Raw genomic sequence first — 25,073 nt, forward strand, 5'->3', positions numbered from 1 at the left:
CCTCCGAGTCCGGAGCTCCCCGGCAAGGGCTTCTCGTGAGATCCCAACTCTATGGTCTGCGGAGGCGGAGCCTGAGGCCGGGTGCATGACGGGCGGGCGGTGGGCCGGCCCAGGCTCCCATCATGGCGGCGTCGGTGGCGGCTCTTCGGCTCTGTCTTTGGGCTGCGCTGCTTGTCCTTGCGGCCGCAGTCTACGAAGACCAAGTGGGCAAGTTCGATTGGTACGTGCGTGTGGGGCCTGTTCGGGAAATGTGTGGCTTTTTTCTCAGTCCAGCCTTGTGCCTGCTACAGGGAGACGGGGTTACAGGCTGCAGGACCGGCTGCAGAACTTGTGGGGCCCATTGCAAAATGAAAATGTGGGACCCCGGGTTCAAAAGTTAAAGAGTTTTAAGATACCACAGCAGGGCATTAAATGGAGCGTCAGGGGCGCTTCTAAGCCAGTCTCTATGTGACAGGTTGCGGGTTCGTGAAGCCGGCCCTGGCATTCAAGCATGCTTGGGGTTCTGGTCAGAGGTCACTGTTCCTTCTTTCCCGTCAGGGCCTGTTTCTGTGACTGTCAGGTTTCTGATCTGCTGGGTGTCGGGGTCGACAGCCCCTCAGTGAACTCTCGTTCTTCCTCGAATTGGCATCTCTTGGGATGTGAACAGGAGCTTGGGTCTTACCCTGGGTCCTACACTTGTACCATTTCTCCTCTTTCAGCCCAGCTTGGCCCTGGGCCTAGAACAAGTCCAGGAAGTCTCACATCAGCCGGGAGGTGCCATTCATGGAGATGCCAATTATTTAATTCACCTACGCAATTTTTCCTCTCTACCGCCCCCTTCCTTAAGGCCTTGCAATTAAGGTGTACTCTCGTTGGAGGCTAAATTTTGGCACTTAAGGTTTGTATGACTTGGGAAAGTGACTTAACCGCTCTGTGCCAAGGTTTCTTTATCTGTAAAATGGGTTTATTAATGGTTCATTATTCCCTACAGCACTCGTAAAGATGAATGAGATCATTCTTTCTAAGTTAGCACAATGCCTGGCTCATTGCGTACAGTTACTGTTACCCATTGTTTTTATTATTCAGAGAACAGTTTATTCTTCAGAGCCCAGCTCAGGTACCTCCTCCTCTGTGAAGTGTTTTCTGTGTCAGATACATTGACTCACATATTTGTTGCTTGCCTGTAGTAGGCCAACAATTGTTCTAGGTGCTGTGGATAGATAAGAAGGAGCTCAGTCTAGTGGGGCAGATGTATATGTATGTGATAGAGGACGGTGTGATAAATGCAACATAAGCCATATTTTTAAGGATGTGGGCAAATGCTCACAATGTAACATGTATATTTATTACACATACACAGCCTATATGCATGTGTGGTATGACTCCAACTTAGCAGAATACTAGATATATATAATTTACAAATAGAAAAATATTTGTAAATTATATATAAAAATATAATATATAATAATATAAAATATATAATAAATAAACAATATAAAATATATGTAAAAAGACCCATGAGGGGCGCCCGGGTGGCTCAATGGGTTAAGCCTTTGCCTTCGGCTCAGGTCATGATCTCAGGGTCTTGGGATCGAGCTCCACATCGTGCTCTCTGCTCGGCAGGGAGCCTGCTTCCCCCTCTTTCTCTCCGCCTGCCTCTCTGCCAACTTGTGATCTCTCTCTCTGTCAAATAAATAAATAAAATCTTAAAAAAAAAAAAAAAGGAAAGAAAAGACTGTAGAAAACAGAAGTCTAACCCAGTTGTATTGGAAAATTTGCATGATTTTTTTCTCTAGTGGTCCATGAAAACAGAAGGGCAGTTGAATTGTATGCTTGTGGACATTAGGCTTTGTGTCTCTTCTCTCACGTAATAGTCCCACTATTAATGAATACAGAGAGGACTAATGTTTGTTCCAGTGGGATTTAGGCCAGGTGTTCTTTTGGGTGGCACTTGAGATAATATGTGCTTGCATTTAGAAGTAAGACTTGGGGGGGCACCTGGGAGGCTCAGTCAGTTAAGCGTCTGCCCTCAGCTCAGGTCATGATCTCTGGGTCCTGGGATCGAGCCCTGTGTTGAGCTCTGAACTCAGCACAGAGTCTGCTTGTTCATCTCCCTCCACCCCTCCCCCTGCTCACTTTTTCTTTCTCTCTCAAATAAATAAATACGTAAAATCTTAAAAAAAAAAAGAAGAAGTAAGACTTGTGCTTCTTATCTCTTAGGGTGTATTCTCTCTTGTTCCCTTGCCTTCTGACTATGTTGCGTAGAAATCTTGCTTTTGGTCAAATCTCCTCATTAACAGATATTCCTCACATGTCCTAAGATAGGTAGGTTGGTGATAACCTTCCATGTTGGCGCAGTGGTCTTTTCCCACAACGTTTTGTGCAGTGATGATTTTGGCCCCTCACATTTCCCTGTCCTCTCTTCCTCAGGAGACAGCAGTATGTTGGGAAGCTCAAGTTTGCCTCATTGGAATTTTCCCCTGGATCCAAGAAACTGGTTGTGGCTACAGAGAAGAATGTGATTGCAGCATTAAATTCTCGGACCGGGGAGATCTGTGAGTGACCTGTGTAGGGTGCTTATCTTGGGACGGAATGACTGACCATAGTGAATCAGAATGGATCGTGGCTTGTGTAGTCTTCTTGGCTGCTTACCATGTTAGGGGCAGGTTGGCTGAAAGATGTCTCTTACTGAATTCTGATACTTGTTTTCTGGTTGTGTTGTCTTTGAATAGTAACTGTTTTCCTATAACTGGTGTTTTTAGTTTAGACCCTCAGGCTGAGTCCTGATAGTTCTTAGGTTAAAATGTTATTTCAGCGACGTCTGGGTGGCTCAGTGGGTTAATGCCTTCAGCTCAGGTCATGATCTCAGGGTCCTGGGATCAAGTCCCGCATTGGGCTCTCTGCTCAGCAGGGAGCCTGCTTCCTCCTCTCTCTCTGCCTGCCTCTCTGCCTAGTTGTGATTTCTCTCTGTCAAATAAATAAATAAAATCTTAAAAAAAATAAAATAAAATGTTATTTCAAAATATTTTTCTATTTCTGTTTTCTATTCTGCAGTAAAGATTTGGATGCCTCATTTAAGTTACTTATGCTGCTTTTGTGGGTGTTTTTTGGGACCAAAATTATGGAAATAAGATTTACGATCACCATTTTTCTTGTGAATCTGTTAATTTTGTCCTTCATTTATGTGTTTGGGGTGGTAGGGGGTATGGGAAATGAGGAGTTCAGACTGGGACAGGAATGGCTCCTCTCAAACCTTCCTCCCCTCATTACCAGTGAGTGAGTGGATCATTGCTGGTTAGCTGTAATCCTTCTCTCCCTTGAAATAAAATTAGATACCGCTGTGCAAACAAAGACCTCTTCCAGTCTCTCCTACTTGTCTTCTTGGATACCTCTCTCCAGTTTATAGTAACATCTCACTCTCCTGTCTCTCAGTGTGGCGCCATGTCGACAAGGGCACAGCAGAAGGGGCTGTGGACGCCATGCTGCTCTACGGACAGGGTAAGTGAGTCCTACTTGGTCTTTATTGTGGTGTTGGCTCCATCTCCCCATACAGGATCTGTTAGGGAAGGGAGAGGAGAGGGGTGTCCCCAAAAGGAAAGGACAGGTATTGCAATTAACTTCTATTTGCATCCGTACCTCAGAGGTGCGGGCATTGCTCCTCGACCATCAGAGGAGGCCACAGAGTGCCAGTTGGGGAGATGACTTCACCATGGTCTTTTCTCTTCCAGATGCAATCACTGTGTCCAATGGAGGCCGGATCATGCGTTCCTGGGAGACTAACATTGGGGGCCTGAACTGGGAGATTACCTTGGACAGTGGCAGGTAGAGGGCAAGAAGCTGTATGTCATCTAGGCTTGCCTCAAGGCTTTGCTGGAACACAGGTCTGCATGGACAGCAATGCAGGGTCTTTTGACTTTTTTCCTCATGGGTCACCAAAGAGCCCAAACGTCAAACGCCACGCGTTTTGATGAGTTGAGGTCACGGAACACGTGGTGACTCTGCCAGTGTTTATCGAGCACGTGTTAGGTGCAGTATGTATCCTTGCGCATGATTGCTGCTCCTGATCTTACCGTGACGTGAGAACTCTGTAATGTCCAAGGTGTAGGAGTGTGATACGAACTTTTCAGCATTTTAATTTTGTGTTGCGAGAACAGCTTGGACTGCTGCTGTATCTTTGCTGGGTTGCTGCGATCACAGGGCCGATTGCAGTCATGTACTCCGCTTCTGATGGTTACGTGGTTAACACCTGGTGCCCCCCCCAGGCCGTGGGAACACATATGTGACCATGAGAAAGTTTCTGTTGTCCAGAAACTCACGGTCAGCTGGGGTAGGCAGGCACGTAGCCTGTGATGACAGTCCAGGATGAAGAATGCCATGGAGGAGGGATGGCCTGCTTGCTGGGGAGTCCTAATAGAGGGAGGGAACAACCCTGAGGAGGTTCACGGGGCTTCAGGGTAGCAGCAGAGCCGAGGGGTTGAGAGTACACCCTCCCAAGCCAGCTCACCCTATGCAGAGCCGGTATTAGGATCCTGATGCATTTGACCCCAAGGCCTGTTTTCTTACCTATCAAGCTTAGTGGTGGCGTTCCAGATTCTCTGCTCTAGTCTGAGACCTTGGAGGCATCAGGCTGTTCTCACCCCTGTACCCGTGCTCAGTTTCCAGGCACTCGGGCTGGTAGGCCTGCAGGACTCAGTGCGGTACATTGCGGTCCTCAAGAAGACCACTCTTGCCCTGCACCATCTCTCTAGTGGGCACCTGAAGTGGGTGGAACACCTCCCTGAAAGGTAAGTCCACCTGCCCACGGGGTGACGGCCACCTTGTCCTGCTCTCTACAAGCTCCTGTTTCTCCCAGGGTTGGAAGTATTCTGACTCAGTCTCCCTTAATGTTGGCATCGTGTGTTGGGCTCACTGGATGTAGGCCTGTACTCACTGGCTGTGCTCCTTCTGGCATTTCGTTTGTAATGAGGAGAAAATTCTTAAACTGGGCATTAGACACAGCCCAGCAAGGGGAGTGGCTCCTCGCTCTTGGTCGTAGCACTCTGGGCTTTTTGACTTCACTTCAAGTCAGACTGAGCCTTTCATTCATGTTATGAATCAGAACAACTGAAGAAGAGCCCAGGGTAGGGGCTGATGAGGTTTGAGATGGTTTCCAGAAGTCTTAGTCGTGGAAAGCATTGAAGCTGGGAAGGATCAGGACAGAGGGAAGAAAGGAAAAGATTTGCTCAGATTTTTGGCCATTTTCAGGGTGTAAAAACTCAAATTCAGATGTGGCCAAGTGCATGGCACCCCTGAGCAAAACAGGCCCTGTGGGGATTTCTGGCAGCTGCAGTGTGCCTGGCTCACCTCCAGGGGGCAGCCTTACTTAGCCGATTGGCGCCCTGTAGTCATGCCTAGCGTTGCCGCTCCTCCTTTTTAAGAAGAGCTAGAAATCTGATTTTTACATGTAAAGTCTCAGATCTAAGTGTTGGTGACTATTAAAAACAAAAACAAAACTGGGAGCCAAACAAATCCTACTTGGGGACGGCTAGGTTGTGACAAGAGGACCCCTGAGGGTGGACCTGACCTGTGGCTGAAGCTGTTGCTCCTTCCTTTGTCTTCCCTCTCTTAGTGACAGCATCCATTACCAGATGACGTATTCCTACGGGTCTGGGGTGGTATGGGCCCTCGGAGTTGTTCCTTTCAGCCATGTGAACATCGTCAGGTTTAACGTGGAAGATGGAGAGATTGTTCAGCAGGTATGGCCAGGCATCTGGCGTGAGGCACCTTGCGGATTGTGAAGGGGAATAGACGGAGCCTGCCTTTGCCTCAGGGACCAGGGAGCTTGGCTGGGCAGATGCAGAAGCCATTTGTGGTCCCTGATTCTAGTCACTTGGAGGCTATTTTCTCCTCATTGAGCGCTTGTTTAAAGCCCTCACGTTCATGCATGGTGCTCTCCTGGGGTGGATGGGAAGTTACGTAGGTTTTTTCTCATTGCCTGCAAGTTTCTTAGGAGGTGCTTCTGTGTAGTAGTTATAGGAAACCCCGTATGACGATATAGGAAAGAAACACTTATCTGAAATATTGGGTCTTAAAGATGACCTGGTATGTTTTTCCAGATCCTAATTTTCTCCAGTTTGGGAGCTCTCGGGAAGTTGGGAGGGGTGGGAAGAAGTCCTTCTTTTTTTTTTTTCCAAGATTTTATTTATCTATTTGACAGAAAGATAGAGAGCACAAGTAGGCAAAGCAGTGGGCAGAAAGGGAGGGAGAAGCAGGCTCTCCGCTAAGCAGGGAGCCCGATGCCGGGCTCGATCTCAGGACCCTGGGATCATGACCTGAGCCGAAGGCAGCTGCTTAACCCACTGAGCCACCCAGGCACCCGGAAGAAGTCCTTTGGAACCAGCCATGAAGAATCTTCGAGCTTAGCCCGCGTGACCTTGCTGATGAGTGGAGAGAAAAATGTAAACATTCTCATCAATGTCCCGCTACAATGTCTGTCCTGTAGGTCAGGGTGTCAACCCCCTGGCTTCAGAGTCTCACTGGAGCCTGTGGTGTGGTGGATGAGGCTGTCCTGGTGTGCCCCGACCCGAGCTCACGGTCCCTCCAGACCCTGGCCCTGGAGACGGAGTGGGAGTTGAGACAGATCCCGCTGCAGGTGAGGGGTGGCGCTGCTGCTCCCTGGCCCGAGGCCTTGCCTTTGCTGCTTAGAAAAGTTTTTCTCCCAGTGACACGGCTTCCTTCCTGAGCCTCGGTAGTTGTTGGGAGGTTAGGCTTCTGGCTGGATTGGTGTGAGGAGAAATGGGCCACTCTTTTCTTTAGAGAGCCTGAGTGGGAGCTTCTGGAGCTACGTGCCGTGGCCTGGTTACTTTCCCTGGCAAAGTGGGGCAGAGGAAGGAGGCCTCGGGTGGATCAGTGGACCAGTGACTTGCCCGCTTGTAGCCCTAATCCTCTTTTTTTCTTGCCTTTCAGTCTCTTGACTTAGAATTTGCAAGTGGTTTCCAGCCCCGGGTCCTGCCCACGCAGCCTAACCCGGTGGATCCTTCTCGGGCCCAGTTCTTCCTGCAGTTGTCCCCAAGCCACTATGCTCTGCTGCACTACCATCACGGAGCCCTGAGTCTGCTCAAAGACTTCCCACAGGTGACCGCAGGCAGCACGGTGCTGGGAATCAGGAGGATCTGTCGATGTTTGCTCTGGATCCAGGCTTCTCTGTGCGGTTTGAGATGTGTTCGCTTTATTTATTCATTTACTTTTAAAAGATTTTATTTATTTATCCGACAGAGAGATCGCAAGTAGGCAGAGAGGCAGGCAGAGAGAGAGGGGCAAGCAGGCTGCCTGCTGAGCAGAGAGCCCAATGTGGGGCTCGATCCCAGGACCCCAAGATCATGACCTGGGTCGAAGGCAGAGGCTTAATCCACTGAACCACCCAGGCGCCCCCAGATGGCTTTCTTTAGAGCAGAAATGGAATCCTTTTTTTTTTTTTTCCTGAGAGTTCCAAAGGATCTTTAGGGCCAAACTGGCGCCTTGTTCTGAGTTCACAGGAGAGGGGGGGACATTCATTCGAGCTTCCCTGTAGATTCGAAGAACAGTGTGAGATGTAGGGCTGGTGGGTCCCTGTGTTGGAGGTAGGGGAAAGGCCTATTTTCAGCTCTGGATACCTCTGAGGCCTCCCTCTGTTTTCAGGTGCCCTGGCTGCTATGCTTCAAAGTCAGGAGCACTTTCAGCTCCAAGGCCAAGGGACCTGCCTGGAGAGATGCTCCTCTGTAAGGCCGATGAGTGGTATAGGCCCCAATTAGGAACTGACACTTTGCTTTCTTCCCAGGCTGCCCTAGTGAGCTTTGCCACCACTGGAGAGAAGACGGTGGCTGCAGTCGTGACCTGTCGTGGTGAAACGGTGCGTATCAAGAATACCAGCCGGCACTTGGGGGTTCTCCTTCCTTAGGTCTCCTAGGAGCCCCGAGAACCAAACGTCAGGGCAGTTTGAACCCAGGGGCAGGAAACTGTTGAGAAGTAAGTTCTCACTTGCTCTGTAGTGCTTTCAATGACCCCTGTCCCCAGGAGTAGGACCCTAATAGTACAGCCTCACTTCCTTCTGTGGCTCTTAAGAGCTCTGTAGGCTCTGTGAGCAGGAGTGAGGAGGGACGTTTGTCTTCTCCCGGGTGCTAAGATGACACAGAAGGGAGACCTTCAGTTCGGTGACTGGGGAATAACCCTGTAGGTTAAATGTTCTCTTTTGTCCTTCTCTTTTCCCCAGCAGAAACCGAGCAGTTCTGAAGACGGGTCCCTGGGGAGCTTTCCGGAGAAGCCCAGGGCTCAGGTACGGTGTGGCGTTGGACAGTGTGCCAGACCTAGGCCTCCAGGGAGGCTGGCAGCAGGTCTCCTGGAGCGCTCAGCCCTGGCGGAGTTTGCCGCATGCTGTAAATCGTGCTTGTCTGGATCCTTTGTAGTTGGGAGCTCGGAAGTAGAATCCCTAGAATCTGTTCTTAACCACTTTCTCCTCCAGCTCCGTTTCCCGTGTCTTCTGGGCCCCAGCTGGTGTTGCTGAATGGCGATCTGTGCGGTCGCACTGGAGCAGAGTGTGGGCCCCGGGGCGGGGCTTCTGCTGTGTCTTCCACCTCCTGTGCTCTCCCGGAAGAGCTTTGTGATTTCCTTGCTGGGGTTTTCCCTCTCTTTGGGAAGTCTGCTGCATTGTGCTGACGTCCTTCTGCAACAAGTATCGTGGTTGTTACTCTGTGTATTTACTCGGATATCTCATTTTTGCCTTACAACTTAGCTTTCTTTATTCCTTTAAAAACTACTTTTTAGACTTTTCAATTTATTTATTTGAGAGAGAGCATGAGAAGGGGAAGGGTCAGAGGGAGAAGCAGACTCCCTGCTGAGCAGGGAGCCCGATATGGGACTTAATCCCGAGACTCCAGGATCATGATCTGAGCTGAAGGCAGTCGCCGACGAACTGAGCCACCCGGGCGCCCTTTTTTTTCCCTTTTATTTTCCTTTGCATATATTTCCTTTCTTGGCCTGGACCTTCTCTAGGGTAGTTAACCCCAATTCTTGGATTTCCTCTGTGGGACTTGGCTTTGGGGGATCTCTCTGTTGACCCCTGCCATCTGTCCCCGTAGGACTCGCTGACTTGCTTCAACCAGACCTACACCATTAACCTCTACTTAGTGGAGACAGGTCGGCGGCTGCTTGACACCACCATCGCCTTCAGTCTGGAACAGAACGGCACTCGGCCAGAGCGGGTGAGTCCGAGCCTTCGTGTCAGGCTCCGTCGCGGGGGCTTCTCAGCACAGGCCAGGCCACAGCCTTGGGTCCAGGCTTAGGGCTCTCTGGTTACAGGCTCTAGTTCTTCCTGAGGAGCTGACTTGTTATAAGGCCCTGTGACTAACGGTCAAAGCAGGTATCGCTTGTGCTAAGTGGTGAGTGTGCCAGGCACAGTGCTCAGTTGTTTATGCCCTAATCGACTCACCTGTCTCACCAGCCTTGTGAAATGCTTATTACTGCCCTCGTTTTACCACGAAACTGGGCCTTGTGAGATCCGAACCGTGTCCAGAGTCACGAGCCCGGAAGACGTCGCCGGGGCCGCAGCCTGCACTTGCTGTTGGCACCTGCGTGGCCGCTGTGCATTCAGGGTGTTCTCAGCTGCTCTGGGCTGTGGCTTCTGTAGCTCCAGAATGGAAGCTCTCACTTTGGCCTTCTGCTCGCTCCATGGGGAGTGACTGGAGCGGGAGGGAAAGACGCGGTGCCCGGGAAACTCTGAGGCCCCGCACTCGGAGAGGTCTCAGCCGCGGCCTGGCGGCGCAGCGCTGGCCCTGACGCATTCACGTTACCTTCTTGGGGTCTGGGGGGACGCTGTGTTGCCTGGACAGTGAATCACCCCGGGTCCTGGGCCTTTTCCCACTCCTGATGCCTTGAGTCTGGGGGTCTGGCGCACAGAGGCATTTGGGTTCTGGCTGACTGCGGGGGCCTGGGCTCTGCCTACAGCTCTACATCCAGGTGTTCTTGAAGAAGGACGACTCGGTGGGCTACCGGGCCCTGGTGCAGACGGAGGACCACCTGCTACTCTTCCTGCAGCAGCCGGGTGAGCGCACCTCAGTCAGCCCATTTTTGCTAGGCCTGCCCAGATTTCTCGTCGGACTGCATTTGGGGGCCGTGGACTGGCTTCTGGGAAAGAGTCCAGTGGCGTGTAGTCCGAATAGTTTTTAGAGCCATATGTGCTCTGCTTCTGAACAATCCCGTAGCCTTCTAAGGTGAACTCTGACGACCTTCCCTTACCTGAACTGTCGCATGCCACCCTGTGCGCTGCTGCTTCTCGGCCTGACACGAGAGCGTCTGGAATCCCCGAACCACGGAGAAGAGCCTTCAGGCGCTGGGGGAGGCAGGCGTGGCTTTCGTAACCGGGGTTTCTGTAGCAGGGAAGGTGGTGCTGTGGGCCCGGGAGGAGTCGCTGGCAGAGGTGGTGTGCCTGGAGATGGTGGATCTGCCCCTGACGGGCGCCCAGGCCGAGCTGGAAGGAGAATTCGGCAAGAAGGCAGGTACGCACGGAGGACGCTGGGAACAGCGCCGTGGCTGGGGGGTGCTGCTCTGGGGAGGGGTCTGCTAGTTAGACCGCAGGAGATGCTGGCTCACGGCATCCCCGGCTTCCTGGGCGCAATCATTTTGCCCGTGTGTGTGCAACTTGCTCTGCGACCAGTTTCCGGCGCCCTCGTGGCCATGTGGTTTAGGTGACCGTTCTTTCCTCTGAAAGGAGCCGCTTGGGAACCCCTCAGTCTTCACTTAGTAGAGTCATAGCTGCCATTGCCTCAGTTCCTCAGAGTTGCCAGGCACCGTGTCACGCCTTGTCCCCCAGGCACCGGCCGCGTCTTTCCGGAGAGGTGTGACTGGGTTGACGGGTTGTTGTGGTGGCCCGCGGTGCCCTCTGGAGCCCGCCAGTCCCATGCCCCAGGGTGGACTCTGTTCACTCCGCTCTGGTCTGTCCTGCCTCCCGCCTCTTCCTCCCATCCCTCCACCGCGCTCTGCGGCCATGTTTACTGAGGGCCTCCTCTGGGCCGGGCACCCCAGTAGGCATTGCGGGTTTTCTGAGCCGAGGATTAATTTGACTTTACTGTTTATTTCTGCTGCCCGGATCCAGCAATTCAAGGTAAAATCTGCTTCCTGCTGCCTTGTTGCCCGTTGCCTGTCCACGTGGCTAGCTTTTGGTTAATTGTTTGTTTTTCCTGACCCGCATCATTGAGGCGCATACCGTGTGTGCATGGACTGCTGGGCCTGTGGCTTGTTCTGTTTGCCCCTCACTTCGCTTCCTTGAGCTGAGATTGCTTGGAAGTAGGATGCACAAAGGCACTACTTTTTAGTGAGCACTCACCGTGGACCCCGTGTGGTGTGAAGTCACGTGTGTAGGTCACGTGGCCCTTGGACTATACGCGATCTTACGCATGAGGAACCAGAGGCCAGAGGTTATGTACATGAGCTGGGTCACCCAGCTAGTAAGTAGCGGAGCCGAGATTTTAGTCCAGGCTGCCAGACTCCAGAGACCGGGCTCTGTACTCATGCTGCCACATTGACCCCGTGGGGGAGACTTGAGGGTGGTGGCCTCATTGACAGGGTTTGGGGCTTGGAGGCAAGTAGGTCTGCCGGCTGTCAGTTTAGTAGACAGGGTGGGAGTCGAACCATGGTTAAGGGAAATGCCCGTCCGTGGCACACTTACCTCTGCACCCCCACACTCTCCCCGCTTCTGGTTTTGTCGTGACACCGGGAAACCTCCTTCTGGTCATTCTGGATGCAGGTGTGGTGGAGACATGCTCAGCATGGCTGATCCCTGACCTGGTCTCCTCTTCCAAGAGGCCAGGAGGTGGGAGTGCTGGGAGCCAGGAAAATAGGGTTTGGAGTTCCTGCATGGCTGTACCCGGGGGTGAGAGTGGTAGCTTCAGGTAAAGGACCGCCCTCGGGCTCCCTGCCTGGCGTGTCATGACTTGAGTGCTCCGCAGCAGCGGGAGAGACTCCCTCATTAGAAAAAGCTCCTTGCTGGAAACACCTAGTCTGATGAGGGACGAGCCTCAGTTCTGGTACGTTCTCCTTGCCACTAGACGGCCTGCTGGGGATGTTCCTGAAACGCCTGTCGTCCCAGCTCATCCTGCTGCAGGCGTGGACCTCCCACCTCTGGAAGATGTTTTACGACGCTCGGAAGCCCCGAAGTCAGATTAAGAATGAGATCAACATTGATACCCTGGCCAGAGATGAATTTAACCTCCAGAAGATGATGGTGATGGTGACCGCCTCGGGCAAGGTGAGAGGGCTTTAAGTCCCAGGTACCAAACCTTCTGATCTTTGGTGAATGGGAAGCAAAAAGCCTTTGGTAGGGGATAGCACTGGTGCTGATTTCCATAGAGAAAGTCCGCTCTCTGGTTTGCCTTCCTAGTAGTGAGCCAGGTGTTTGTTTCTCTTGCAGCTTTTTGGCATTGAGAGCAGCTCTGGCACCATCCTGTGGAAACAGTATCTCCCTAGCGTCAAGCCAGATTCCTCCTTTAAACTCATGGTCCAGAGGACGACGGCCCATTTCCCCCACCCCCCACAGTGCACCCTGCTGGTAAAGGACAAGGTGAGGCTGTCCTCCTTGGCTCTGAGCCAGAGGGGGTATAGCTTTTCAGTGTTTTGTAAGTTGGATTTCTCCTGGGCCTTTGGAATTCTGGGAAGGCTAGGGACAGGTGTTCAGGGGCTAGAGCTCTGTTTGTTCCAGCTGTTTGAGCAGAAGACGCATCCATGACCCATCCAGAACTGATGGGGGTTGACGCTGGAGGGGGTGTGATGTCACCAGACCTGGAAGGAGCCAGCCCTCCTCCTTCCCACACGCAGGCCGCTGTTAGCAGCTGAGCGGCTGCTTTCTCCTTAGACAAGGGAGAGCAGGACACAAAACTATTTATTTCTGTCTCCCAGAATTAGTTGGATTTTTGTGGATTCACTCTGGTGTCTTTAGAAAGAAACAGTTTCCCTCTCCCTATGCCCCTCCCCCTGCTTGTGCTCTCTCACTCATTCTCTCTCAAATAAATTATAAAAATAAAATCTTAAAAAAAAAAAAAGGGTGGGGGGCAACTTGGTGGCTCGGTTGGTTAGGCATCTGCCTTCAGCTCAGGTCATGATCCCAGGGTCCTGGGATCGAGTCCCACATTGGACTTCCTGCTCAGCAGGGCGTTTGCTTCTCACCATGCCTCTGCCTCTCCCCTTGCTTATTCTTTCTCTCTCTCACTCAGATAATAAAAGTAAAATCTTTAAAAAAAAGAAAGGGCACTTTCTAGACTTGGTAGGCACCGCTGGAATGGCTGCCCGAGGTTAGCAATTCAGTACTTGACCGTTCTGTTCCTTCCTCAGCGTGTCCAGTGCTCGGCCACAGGGGCAGTTCGACCGTTTCCCTCCTGACACGTTAGCCTCCATTCACCTTCAGGCAAAACTTTATTCAGCACAAATAGGGCATCCACACAGGGGTCCCAGGAATGTGTCACAGTTGAGCTGAAGTCCCAGCTCTCCAGCTCTGCCCTTAGCACTTGCGTCCTTTTCCTGCTGCTGGTCTGACCGTTGGCTTGTCCATCTCAGGAGTCAGGGATGAGTTCTCTGTACGTCTTCAATCCCATCTTTGGCAAGTGGAGTCAGGTGGCTCCCCCAGTGCCGAAGCGCCCCATCCTGCAGTCTCTGCTTCTCCCCATCATGGATCAGGACTACGCCAAGGTGCTGCTATTGATCGATGATGAGTATAAGGTAGGAGACTTGAGCGTGGCTGGCGAGCACTGGGTGGGGTCCGGTGTGGGGAGGGTGGTCCCCGTGGCAGCTTGCGGCCAGAGCTGGGGCTCGGCAGTCAGCGCATATGTGGGCTGGAAAGGCATCTCTGAGCCACCCAGTGGCTTTTCCTTCCCTGCACCTGTGGAAACTCAGGCTCTCAGCAAAAGGAGATTTAAGCCTTTTTTGGGTTCAATGGGCTTTAATTCTTTTAAAATTGATTGTTTTATTTTTAAGGCTTTTTGACGGCAAACTTTAATGAATCTTGGGAAACTGCATAGAACACCCTTTTCCTCTAACTCTTTTGGGCTCTCTGGGGTTTTCAAGGTCATGGCGTTCCCAGCCACTCGGAATGTCTTGCGACAGCTACATGAGCTTGCTCCTTCCATCTTTTTCTATTTGGTGGATGCAGAACAGGGACGGCTCTGTGGATATCGACTTCGAAAGGTAGGGAGGGCACCCCCTGGCAGGACCTTCCATGGGAGGGTATAAGCGTTTCTTGGCTATTTGGCTAAGAAGTGGATTTTGCTATTCATTGTGTTGAAAATGTGGCTCAGCACAGTCCTGATGTCTGATTCGTAGGCCTTTTCATATTTTTTTTAAAGATTTTATTTATTTATTTGACAGAGATCACAAGTAGACAGAGGGGCAGGCAGAGAGAGAGAGGGAAGCAGGCTCCCCCCTGAGCAGAGAGCCCAATGCAGGACTCGATCCCAGGACCCTGAGATCATGACCCGAGCCGAAGGCAGTGGCTTAACCCACTGAGCCACCCAGGCGCCCCATAGGCCTTTTTATATTAAGGAGCTGCTACATGGCAGACAAGATTCTAGGTACTATGAAAAGAGTAATGCCCAGGAGATAAAATTTTTGCCCCATGGAGGATTTTTTTTTCTTTTTTTTTAAAAGATGTATTTATTAGGGCGCCTGGGTGGCTCAGTGGATTAAGCTGCTGCCTTCGGCTCAGGTCATGATCTCCAGGTCCTGGGATCAAGCCCCGCATCGGTCTCTCTGCTCAGCGGGGAGCCTGCTTCCCCCTCTCTCTCTGCCTGACTCTCTGCCTACTTGTGGTCTCTCTCTCTGTAAAATAAATAAATAAAATCTTTTAAAAAAAAAAAAGATGTATTTATTTCAGAGAGAGAGAAAGAGAGAGCATGTGAGCAGTGGGAGGGGCAGAGGGACAAGGAGGAGGAGAGAATCCTCAAACAGACTCCTTGCTAAGCATGGAGCCCGATGTGGGGCTTGATCCCAGGACCCTGAGATCACAATCTGAGCTGAAATCAAGAGCCAGCTGCTTAAGCAACTGAGCCACCCAGGCGCCCTCCCACCCAGCCCATCCACCCTCACCGCCCCCCAACCCATGGATTTTTTAATCCACGTTCCTTTTCTCTAGCAGAGGGAAGGAGTGTTGTGGTCCATTCTTGAGAGGGTGGGAGGTGGAACGGAGGTTGAGTACAGTTGTACTTTCTGTATGAAGATGCCGTTACTGACCCACTCTTGATAGAATGTGTGCTTTGAATCTGATTTTTTTCTAAAAGATTTAATTTATTTGCCAGAGACCAATAGTAGGCAGAGAGAGAGGGGGAAGCAGGCTCCCCGCTAAGCAGAGAGCCCGATGCGGGGCTCGATCCCAGGACCCTGAGATCATGACCTGAGCCAAAGGCAGAGGCTTAACCCACTGACCCACCCAGGTGTCCCCAAATCTGATTTTTTAAATGGGGCTGATTTTCTCCACTGCTGACTTACTTGAGTCCAGCGGTAGCAAAGACTGATAGACACCGACCCCGAGGGCCAGCTCTGAGGTTCACGGGGGGCTGGCCTTGGCCTCGTTAGCAGGCCTGCAGACAGGAGGGATCTGGGTCATGTACTCACCAGGGGCCCTCCATCCTGTCCCACAAGGCCTTTTGAGACGCAGTGCAACATAGAGCTTAGGAGCTTGGACCTGGCTGCCCAGGGGGGAAGCTGGGCTTTATGATTTATTAACTTCGTGACCTTGGGCCCATGACATCCCTCACCCTGTTTTCTTGTCTATAAAATAAGATGATAGAGGACCTACTCTGTAAGGTTGTCGTGAGGAGTCAGGGAGTTAATACGTGTAAATCACATGAAGCAATGCCTGGCACATGGCAAATGCCATCTAAATTTTAGTTCTTGCTGTCCTAAAAATGCGGTATCCTTTCTTGACATTTTGTAACAGTTGACGTTTCCAGAAACAGCGTGGGAAGTGGTCTCCCCAGAAAACACTTTCTTTACCCTTGTGGGTGAAAAAATTGTCCCCTCCAGTTATTAAAAAGGGTTCCTTGAAAGAGATGGCTCTTCATGGTTGGGGGAGCAAGCTTGCAGGTATCACGATTGGTGGAGGCCTGAGGACATGGGAAGAAACAGTGGCCAAGGGAAGACAGAGGACACAAAGCTCCGTATATACACAGTATGGATGGATAATGACTTATTTAACTGTGGGGTGCCTGGGTAGCTCTGTCCATCAAGTGTCTGACTCTCAGTTTTGGCTCAGGTCATGATCTCAGGGTCATGAGGTCCAGCCCTGCACCCAGCTCCGTGCTCAGTGTGCGGAGTCTGCTTGAGATTCTCTCCCTCTGCCCCTCCAGGTCATGCATGCTTTCATGCTCTCTCTCTCTCAAATAAATACATCTTTAAAAAAATAATATATTTAACTGTAAAACTTTGTGAATTGGTTTTCTTTGACTATAGGAACATTTCCTATAATGTTTTAAGGTCCATGCCAGCTTAGTGATTTACTGCTGAGCTCAGATATGGGAGCCATAGTTAGTAGTAGTAAGTGGTAAACTTTCCTTGGATATTTCCTACTCAGATAAACAATGAGATACGACTGAACCACTCTCCTTTCTTACTGGCTTTAGTGTCTTGCCTAATCAAACAGAGATCCAAAACATCTGCACAAACTAGATCCTTACTGCTGTTTCCCTAGGAGCTCTGATCTCTGTTTCTTTGGGCACAAAGGCCCCAAATAAAGGAGTGTGGGATGTTTCTGCCTATAGCTGTCAGAGGACTCAGTGTACCCTCCAGATCGTAAGTGCTGGCTCTCTTGCCCTGGCCCTAGGATCTTACCACTGAGCTGAGTTGGGAGCTGACTATTCCCCCAGAAGTGCAGCGCATCGTCAAGGTGAAGGGGAAGCGCAGCAGTGAGCACGTTCATTCCCAGGGCCGCGTGATGGGGGACCGCAGCGTGCTCTATAAGGTATGGTTCTGCGGTCTGCTGCCAAGCAGAAGGGCAAGGGTTTGGATTCTGGCTCTGGGATTTGATAGCTACTTGATCTTGAAGGAGTCGTTTCATTCCTTGGAGCTTTCATTTCTTGTCTGTCAAACGAGTCTGACGTGCCTCCTTTGTAGGACTGTCATGATGATCGCGTGACACTCAGGCCTAGCGTAGTACCTGACCGGTGGCTGCTACCCGGTAGATGCTAGCTCTTGCTGTCGTGAAAGTGCTGGTCAAACGCTGGGGGCTTAAGCCTTCATTGATCCATTAGAAACTCCAGCTCTGTGATCCACACCAGTTAGTGGTGAAGGAGGGAGACAGAGAGGTGGCTAGTGGGCTGCCAGACTGTTGGGAGAGAAGGCAGCCTTGTAGCGATGCGTGGTCGTTAGTGGCACCCTCCGCAGAGCGCGGGCTGAGTTGGAGGAGGAGGGGTGATGCAGCCGAGAGTGCGGCCAAGGCAGCTGACGGGGGAGCAGCTTCACGGGGCGTGGGCTGGACTGTCCGGGTTCACACCTGGCTCTGCCCCACGCTGGCCGCTCATCGTGGGTAGTTTGCGGAGGCTTCCCGAATGTCTATTTTTAAGAATATAATGGGGCTAAGAGCACCTACGTCATAGGATTGTCGTGAAGATTAGTGGTAACACATAACAACACGTAACATGGGTAGAACAGTGCCAGCCTCATGGTCAACTTTATTAGCGCTCCCGATTGGAAATCTTTAGTGACGGCTGCCTTCCATGTGGCTGCTGTCAGTTTGCCTTAGTCAGTCAGAACAGCCAAAATGATACAAATTCTAGAGTACGTTTGATTGTGCTAGAAAAAGTGTATTCTTTATGTAATTTTACGTTTATGAGTTAGAATTTACAAAGAGTACTTGTATTCTTAATTAGTAGTTCTAAGGTAGGGCTTTTTTGGATTTATACTCATCACACACGTTTTTTAGTTGTTGTTGTTGTTGTTGTTTTCAATAAGCTTCTTTTTGTTTTGGCCTAATTTTAGATTTACAGGAAAGCCGCAAAGATGGTACATTGAATTCGCATGTGCACCTTACCTGGTTTCCTCCGGGGGACTGTGGTGCATCTGTCTGAACTAAGAAACTAGCAATGGTACAAGACTGTTAACTCCAGACTTAGAGTTTCACTGGTTTTCCCGCGAAGGTCCCTTTCTGCTGCACGCCCAGCCCCGGGCCCCACGCTCCACGGACTTGCCACGTTTCTCTAAGTCCCTTCTGGCCTGTTTAGTTTTTCATCACCTTGATAGATTTGACGAGTACGAGGCAGGTGTTTTGTAGACAATTTTGGTTTGTCTGACGTTTTTCTCATGGTTAGACTGCGGTTGCAGGTTTAGAAGGAACACCACAGAGGGGAAGCTGTACTTTTTTCTGGCGGGGGGTGGTGAGGTTGCTAGCGGGGTGTCAGACACTCTTTTAGACTCTGAGATATCTCCGTGAACAAAATAGACAAAATTGAGGCTCTTACTGTATTCAGGAGAGACCAGGAAGCAAGTACACGGATAAATGTAAAGTGTATCGGGGGCAGCTAGTTCTATAGAAGAACAAAGCCGAGAAGGGCGGTGACGCTGGGATTGGAAGGGCGTGCAAGTTAAAATAGGTTAAGGAGGATCTCACTGCAACAGTGACACCTCGGGAAAGAAGAAGGATAGTGCGTGACATCAGGGGAACAGCCTTCTGGACAGGAGGGCTGGAGTGGACCTGGAGTGTTCCAGAAACAGCAAGGGGGACAGTATGACTGGAGTGCGGTGAGCAGGGAGAGTCCAGGCTGCTGAGGTCAGAGGGTGGCAGGACATATCATGAGGCCACCACCCCGGCCTTGATGTTGAGTGAGCTGGAGTGCCGATGGCAAGTTGGGAGCACGGGTGTGACCTAAACAACCGAGGTTAAGGGCTCGCTCAGCCTGCTATGTGGGGACCAGAGGACCGAGGGAGACAGCAAGCAGACCTGCTATTGCAGTAAGCCTGGCGACGTGGTGGCTTGGTTGGGGTTGGGGGTGGGGAGGAGGGACCAGATTCCAGGGCGTTCTGAAGGTAGAGCCAGGAGGATATGCTGGTGGGTGGGATGTTCGGTCTCTGCTGGAGAGAGAGAAGGGAGTCAAGAAAGAGAGGAAAGAGTCAGAGGTCCTGGGTCTCAAACCTGACACGTGGGGAGGCCTGCGGGGAACAGGCTTTAGGCGGGACAGGACGGGATTCCCTTTGGGGCTTGTCAGGTTTGAGGTGGGACATTTAAGAAGAGCTACTGAGATGGCAGCCCTTTAGAGTCTGGGGTTCAGGGAAAGTGTAGCGTGCGTGTGTAACCTTGGCCATTGCCAGCACCCCTGGGTGGCGTGACCACAAGAGCGAGTGTAAACAATGTCCAGGAGACTGGGGAGATGAGGAGCCTGCAGAGTAGACTGACAAGGAGCAGCCAGTGGGGTGGAGGAAAACTGGGGCCACGCGTCCTGGATGCCAAGTGGAGAAAGTGGTTTTTTTTAAGATTTTATTTATTTACTGGACAGACAGAGATCACAAGTAGGCAGAGAGGCAGGCAGAGAGAGGAGGAAGCAGGCTCCCCGCCAAGCAGGGAGCCCAACTCGAGGCTTGATCCTAGGACCCTGGGATCATGACCTGAGCTGAAGGCAGATGCTTAACCACTGAACCATCCAAGCACCCTAGGGTTTTGAGAAGGGGCAATCACCTGTGTCCCTTTGTACTAGCAGGTCGGGTGAGACGAGGACTGAGACTTGTCTGTTGGTTCAGGCGTAGGGCGGGCCCCGGTGCAGAGAAACCACAGTGGCTTAGGTCAGTGAGTGGGCAGGCTGGATTGTATCTCAGGTTAACCATTTGCTGTGTGTGTGACGTGAGCAAGTTGCTTTATGGCCTGCAGCCTTTTCTCACCTACCACGTATGGATGACAATAGCTTCATCGCAAGGTTATTTCTGGGATTCCGGGGGGGTGATGTGGGCAGAGTACCTGACGTGGCACATAGCACCCGGGGACTCTAACCAGGGGCCGTGATGACAAGCTCGTAGTGAGCTCCTCCGGCCAGGAAGCCCAATTCCTCTGCCAGGCCGGCAGGCTCCCGGGCTGCCTCTCCACCCAGGGCTCCCACATGGCAGAGCTTGTGATTGGCCATCATGGTTCTGGAGGAACTCTTCTCTCCTTCTCCGCAGAGCCTGAACCCCAACCTGCTGGCCGTGGTGACGGAGAGCACAGACACGCACCACGAGCGCACCTTCGTGGGCATCTTCCTCGTCGATGGTGTCACTGGGCGCGTCATCCACTCCTCCGTGCAGAGGAAGGCCAAGGGCCCCGTCCACATCGTGCACGCAGAGAACTGGGTGGTGGTAAGAACGCCAGACGTGTGGGAGTCAGTCAGGTTCACGACCCAGCCAAGACCTGTGTCTCGAATCCTTTCAGTGCCTCTTGTTCCAGACTGGTGGCCTCTTCGTGTTTCTCTAGAATCCAAACCCCTGGATGGCAGCTGAGGTGCTGTTTAGGGGACTTGGCTCAGGAATTAGATGGCCTCGGGCTTATGGCAGCCCTTCCCTTTCCTGACTGTGTGACTTCTTAAAATTTTTTTTATTTATTTTTTTTTTTATTTATTTTTTTTTTTTTTAAAGATTTTATTTATTTATTTATTTGATAGCGAGAGAGAGAGATCACAGGCAGGCAGAGAGAGAGAGAGAGAGGGAAGCAGGCTCCCTGCCGAGCAGAGAGCCCGACGCGGGACTCGATCCCAGGACCCTGAGATCATGACCCGAGCCGAAGGCAGCGGCTTAACCCACTGAGCCACCCAGGCGCCCCTTAAAATTTTTTTTAAAGGTACTATTTATTTGACAGAGAGAGACAGCGAGAGAGGGAACACAAGCAGGGGGAGTGGGAGAGGGAGAAGGAGACTCCCCACTGAGCAGGGAGCCCAATACGGGGCTGGAGCCCAGCACGTGAGGATCTTGACCTGAGCTGAAGACAGATGCTTAATGACTGAGCCACCCAGGCACCCCTGGACTATGCGACCTTGAAGTGATTATTGAGCGCCCTGTGTCACATCACTCGTGAAGGAGGGCTAGGAGGGTGTCTTCTGGTCTGGGTTGGAATAACGCTTGCCACGTGATAAGCACTCAGACCCTAGCTGTTGTTATTCTGACTCTAAGTATCTTGAGAACTCCTTTGTCTTATGGTGAACTTTGCCTAAAGCTAGATAAAAGTACCCTGAAAGTTAGTAAACTTGGTAGCAAGGAAGAAAATGGGTGCTGGGTGGTTTCTTTCCTTCCTGGACGTGTAGCTCATGCATGGAAAGAGAGGTGCCTTCCTGCGCCATACCCCTTTCCAACCCAAGTGGCAGCTCAGTCCCCAGCTGTCCCCCTCCTCTCTGCAGTACCAGTACTGGAACACCAAGGCCCGGCGCAATGAGTTTACGGCGCTGGAGCTCTATGAGGGCACTGAGCAGTACAACGCCACTGCCTTTAGTTCCCTGGACCGCCCCCAGCTGCCCCAGGTCCTCCAGCAGTCCTACATCTTCCCCTCCTCCATCAGCGCCATGGAAGCCACCATCACCGAGCGGGGCATCACCAGCCGGCACCTGCTTAGTGAGTGACCAGGGGAGGGTCTCGGGGGGACGTTTCAGGTTTCTGTAGGGCGCTACACCGGAGAATCACAGCTGGACGCGCATCACCGGCACAGCCCTGTGTGACCACTGGGGGAGGCTAGCAAGGAGGGCTTTATTGGAGCAGGGAAAGTTCCTTAGTCTAGCTTGGCCACCGTAAGAGATTGACATGACTCTCATTTCTCTCCTTTCTGTTTGTTTGGGAGAGAGCGCATGTGCACAAGACGGGGTGCGGTGGGGAGAGGGCAAGGGAGGAGGGAGAGCGAATCTTAAGCAGCCTCCCCTTGAGTGTAGAGCCTTGTATGGGCTCGATCCCATGACCGCACTTGTTTCTCTGCAGTTGGGCTGCCTTCCGGAGCCATTCTTTCCCTTCCTAAGGCCTTGCTGGATCCCAGGCGTCCAGAGATCCCAACAGAGCAAAGCAGGTGAGACACTTGCAGGAGTACTGGTGGCTCTGACCCTCAGGAACGTGACCTGTTGATGATGCCTGGTCCTCAGCCTGCTGCGTGCTGTCTTGCTGTGCTGGGGGCTGGGGGCAGAGCAGGAGCAAGTCTGATGAAAACCTTTCCCTTCGTGGTGGGGGGATGAGATGGATGTTACGTAAGATACGCAAGAGAAGTAATACCGTGTCATGTACTCATAAATGCTACAGAGAAAAAATTAAGATGGGACCTATGGAAGGGTGGGGGTAGGGCATTATGAGGGGGTGTAACCTGAGAGCGTGGCCTGGGGATGGCCGGCTGGGAAGGTGACTGCAGAGGGAAGACTTGGAGGTGGTCAGAAGCCAGCCTGTGGCTGTCTGGGGGAGGGCTTCCCAGGCAGGGGAGGGCTGTGTCTGCCCTGAGACCATGGCTGGCGAGCCAGAGGCAGGGAGGAGGCCATGCTGGCTGCAGCAGCCGGTGGGTTGGGGGGATGTGAGGCAGTGAGCTCGGGGAGCTAACAGGGCTGGGTCATGTGGGGAATAGCTTGTCACCGTTAGCATTCAGTTTTGTATTGTCAGCCATCATTTGCATATTTTCTCGCCTCCATCCTGAATTCTGTTCACTTAGGGGTGTGGGGAACTGAGCAGTGTGGGAAGAGAGCAGATCTGTGTTGGCACAGGAGGAAAGGGGGAGTGTAGTTAGCCCATGGGGTGAGCCTAGGCTTTTCCAACGAACATGGACCGAGGCTCTCTGAGTCAAGAGGAGGAATTGTCCGAGTGGCTCCACATGTGGGTTGGACTGGCCCTGACCTCCTCCTCTAGTGTGAAGCTCTGGCTGTCATTCGATTTAGAACAGGGGAGGAATCCAGATCTACCCTCTACCCAGGTTTCTTTCTTGGAGCCCCTGCTAACATTCAGCTGCCACATTTTTAACTACTTGATGCAAGTAGACCTTGAAGGAAGATTTGAGGCTAGATACTGGCCTGGAAAGCTCCCGGGACTCAGAAAGGGCAGCCGAGAGATCCCCTTGCCGCAGTCTTGAATGCCAGTCCTGGCTGATGTTTTGCAGGGAGGAGAACCTGATCCCATATTCCCCAGACGTGCAGATACACGCAGAGCGATTCATTAACTACAACCAGACAGTTTCTCGAATGCGAGGGATCTACACAGCTCCCTCAGGTCTGGAGTCCACTTGCCTGGTGAGTGGGGCTGCCTGCCACCGTGCGCAGCGGCGGCTCTTCGGTTCACGCTCGGGAAGCAGCTGAGGAAATTCTATATCCTTTGTGTCCAGAGCGTGAGGTCCCGGTGGACCACTGGCCGCCTCTCTCACGTATTTCTCGTTCCCTCCACCTTCCAGGTTGTGGCCTATGGTTTGGACATTTACCAAACTCGAGTCTACCCATCCAAGCAGTTTGACGTCCTGAAGGACGACTATGACTACGTGCTGATCAGCAGCGTCCTCTTTGGCCTGGTGTTTGCCACCATGATCACCAAGAGGCTGGCGCAGGTGAAGCTCCTGAATCGGGCCTGGCGGTAAGGGCGCAGGACCCCAGCGCTGGAGAGCAGAGAGCCGGGGGCAGCGGGGGCCAGGCGGGGAGCTCCAGCTGCGGTGCGGCGGCCCGGGTGAGGACGCGGGTCAGGTGGTCTCCTCAGCTGAGTCGAGGGGAAGAAGCTGGACTCTCAGGGAGACCCCTTTTGGGACGCATCTGCTGCAGTGTTGATGGCCGGTGGAGGCTGCGCTCTCTCGGCCAGGGATCTCGAAGCCTCTCCGCGGACTCGCCCTCACAGTCCGAAGGCCATCGCCCTGCTTCCCTCCTTTGCCTATCCATGAATGTTGTTTCTTTACCAAGTCCCCCGACAGATTTTTTCTCTTTCGGGAGGCCTGCTTCAATAGGTTTTGGTTCGCCTTTTGTGTTTCCCAGGCTTCCGTAGAAATCCTTCTGACTGTTTCCCTGCCTCACGCTTCCAAGTCAGGCGGGAGCTTTTACTGGTCACTCTGCCTTATAGGTGCTTTTACTCTTTCATGTTGGGAGGAAGAAGATCTGTGCTTAGTTGAGGCTTAAAGACGGATCCAGCCTCAGGGATTCTCTCCCAAGAGCTGAGGAGTCTACCTATGGCATCAAAATTCAAGCCTCCAGTTTGGAGGCTGTCAGTCATCTGGTGGGGCCACGCAGTCCTTATTGCTGTTTGTCACAAGTCAGGTGCGACATAGTGTCCTGCTTTGTCAGTCATTGCCCATGCTTTGCGCTTAAGGTGGGTCCGAGCCGAGGCCGCCTGAATACTACTGAATTGCCTGAACCTGCAAGAGATTTCAGGGGAGGAGAGACTCCACCCGTTTCGCGGTACCTCCTAACCTCTCAATTCACCCCCAGGCTGGCCTCGTCCTTTTCTGACCTAGTCAGAGCCTGTTTGAGAACCTCATTATTTATTTTTTATTTTTAGATACAAATTCATGAGCGCGTCACCACATTCCTCCTGAAGTGGGTAGATTTTAAATGTTACCGCTGCAACCTTTGCAGCTTTAAGAGCGGGCGGGCGGGCGGGGTGGGCATAGGAAACTGGCGTGTGGTGGATGAAGCATTGCCTGTCGGCTGAGCTGTCATCTCTGACAAATGGAAAAAGTCCTTAAAGTTTCCTTTGTGCCTGGATCTGGGGAACGATGGCGTTTTTCTTTCCCGTGAAGGATGAAGTGTGCAGAGGAGACCACCTCCTGCCTTGTGGGGAGGAGTGGTTCACTCAGGTTTCTGAATAAAGCGGATGAGGAATGGAACGAATGGCTGTCCTTTTTTCTGGTGTGGGATGTGGAGGCGACTTCTGCGTTAGACGGGGCCGAATGCTGTGCAGACACACAGTGTACTTTAATAGGGAAACATGCCAATTTAATCACACAAGAGTCATGTTATTTATTATTATTAAGATTTTATTTACTTGGGCGCCTGGGTGACTCAGTGGGTTAAGCCTCTGCCTTCGGCTCAGGTCATGATCTCAGGATCCTGGGATCGAGTCCTGCATCGGGCTCTCTGCTTGGTGGGGAGCCTGCTTCCCCCCACCTGCCTCTCTGCCTACTTGTGATCTCTGTCAAATAAATAAATAAAATCTTCAAAAAA

General features: G+C 52.0%; 1 protein-coding gene across 6 annotated transcripts; it reads left to right on the forward strand.

Annotated features, from left to right (window-relative positions):
• Positions 1–9: 9 nt before the first annotated feature.
• Positions 10–24,736, forward strand: EMC1 (ER membrane protein complex subunit 1). 6 transcript variants are annotated; one of them, XM_046004635.1, is made up of 24 exons: positions 10–220; positions 2,410–2,534; positions 3,412–3,477; positions 3,708–3,801; positions 4,635–4,763; positions 5,588–5,714; positions 6,461–6,610; positions 6,925–7,092; positions 7,775–7,846; positions 8,207–8,269; positions 9,072–9,194; positions 9,937–10,033; positions 10,365–10,487; positions 11,084–11,092; positions 12,036–12,235; positions 12,398–12,547; positions 13,537–13,698; positions 14,044–14,163; positions 16,793–16,930; positions 20,113–20,286; positions 21,318–21,528; positions 21,886–21,970; positions 23,036–23,165; positions 23,324–24,736. In XM_046004635.1, exons 1-24 carry the CDS (start codon positions 123–125, stop codon positions 23,501–23,503), a joined length of 2,994 nt encoding a protein of 997 aa, XP_045860591.1. In that variant the 5' UTR covers positions 10–122; the 3' UTR covers positions 23,504–24,736. The 6 variants fall into 6 exon arrangements, with proteins under 6 accessions (XP_045860591.1, XP_045860611.1, XP_045860601.1 ...); XM_046004655.1 differs by having other exon boundaries at positions 10,368–10,487; XM_046004645.1 differs by having other exon boundaries at positions 8,210–8,269.
• The last annotated feature ends 337 nt before the right edge of the window (positions 24,737–25,073 follow it).

The sequence above is a fragment of the Meles meles genome, chromosome 1 (genome assembly GCF_922984935.1).
Source record: "Meles meles chromosome 1, mMelMel3.1 paternal haplotype, whole genome shotgun sequence".
Lineage (NCBI taxonomy): Eukaryota > Metazoa > Chordata > Mammalia > Carnivora > Mustelidae > Meles > Meles meles.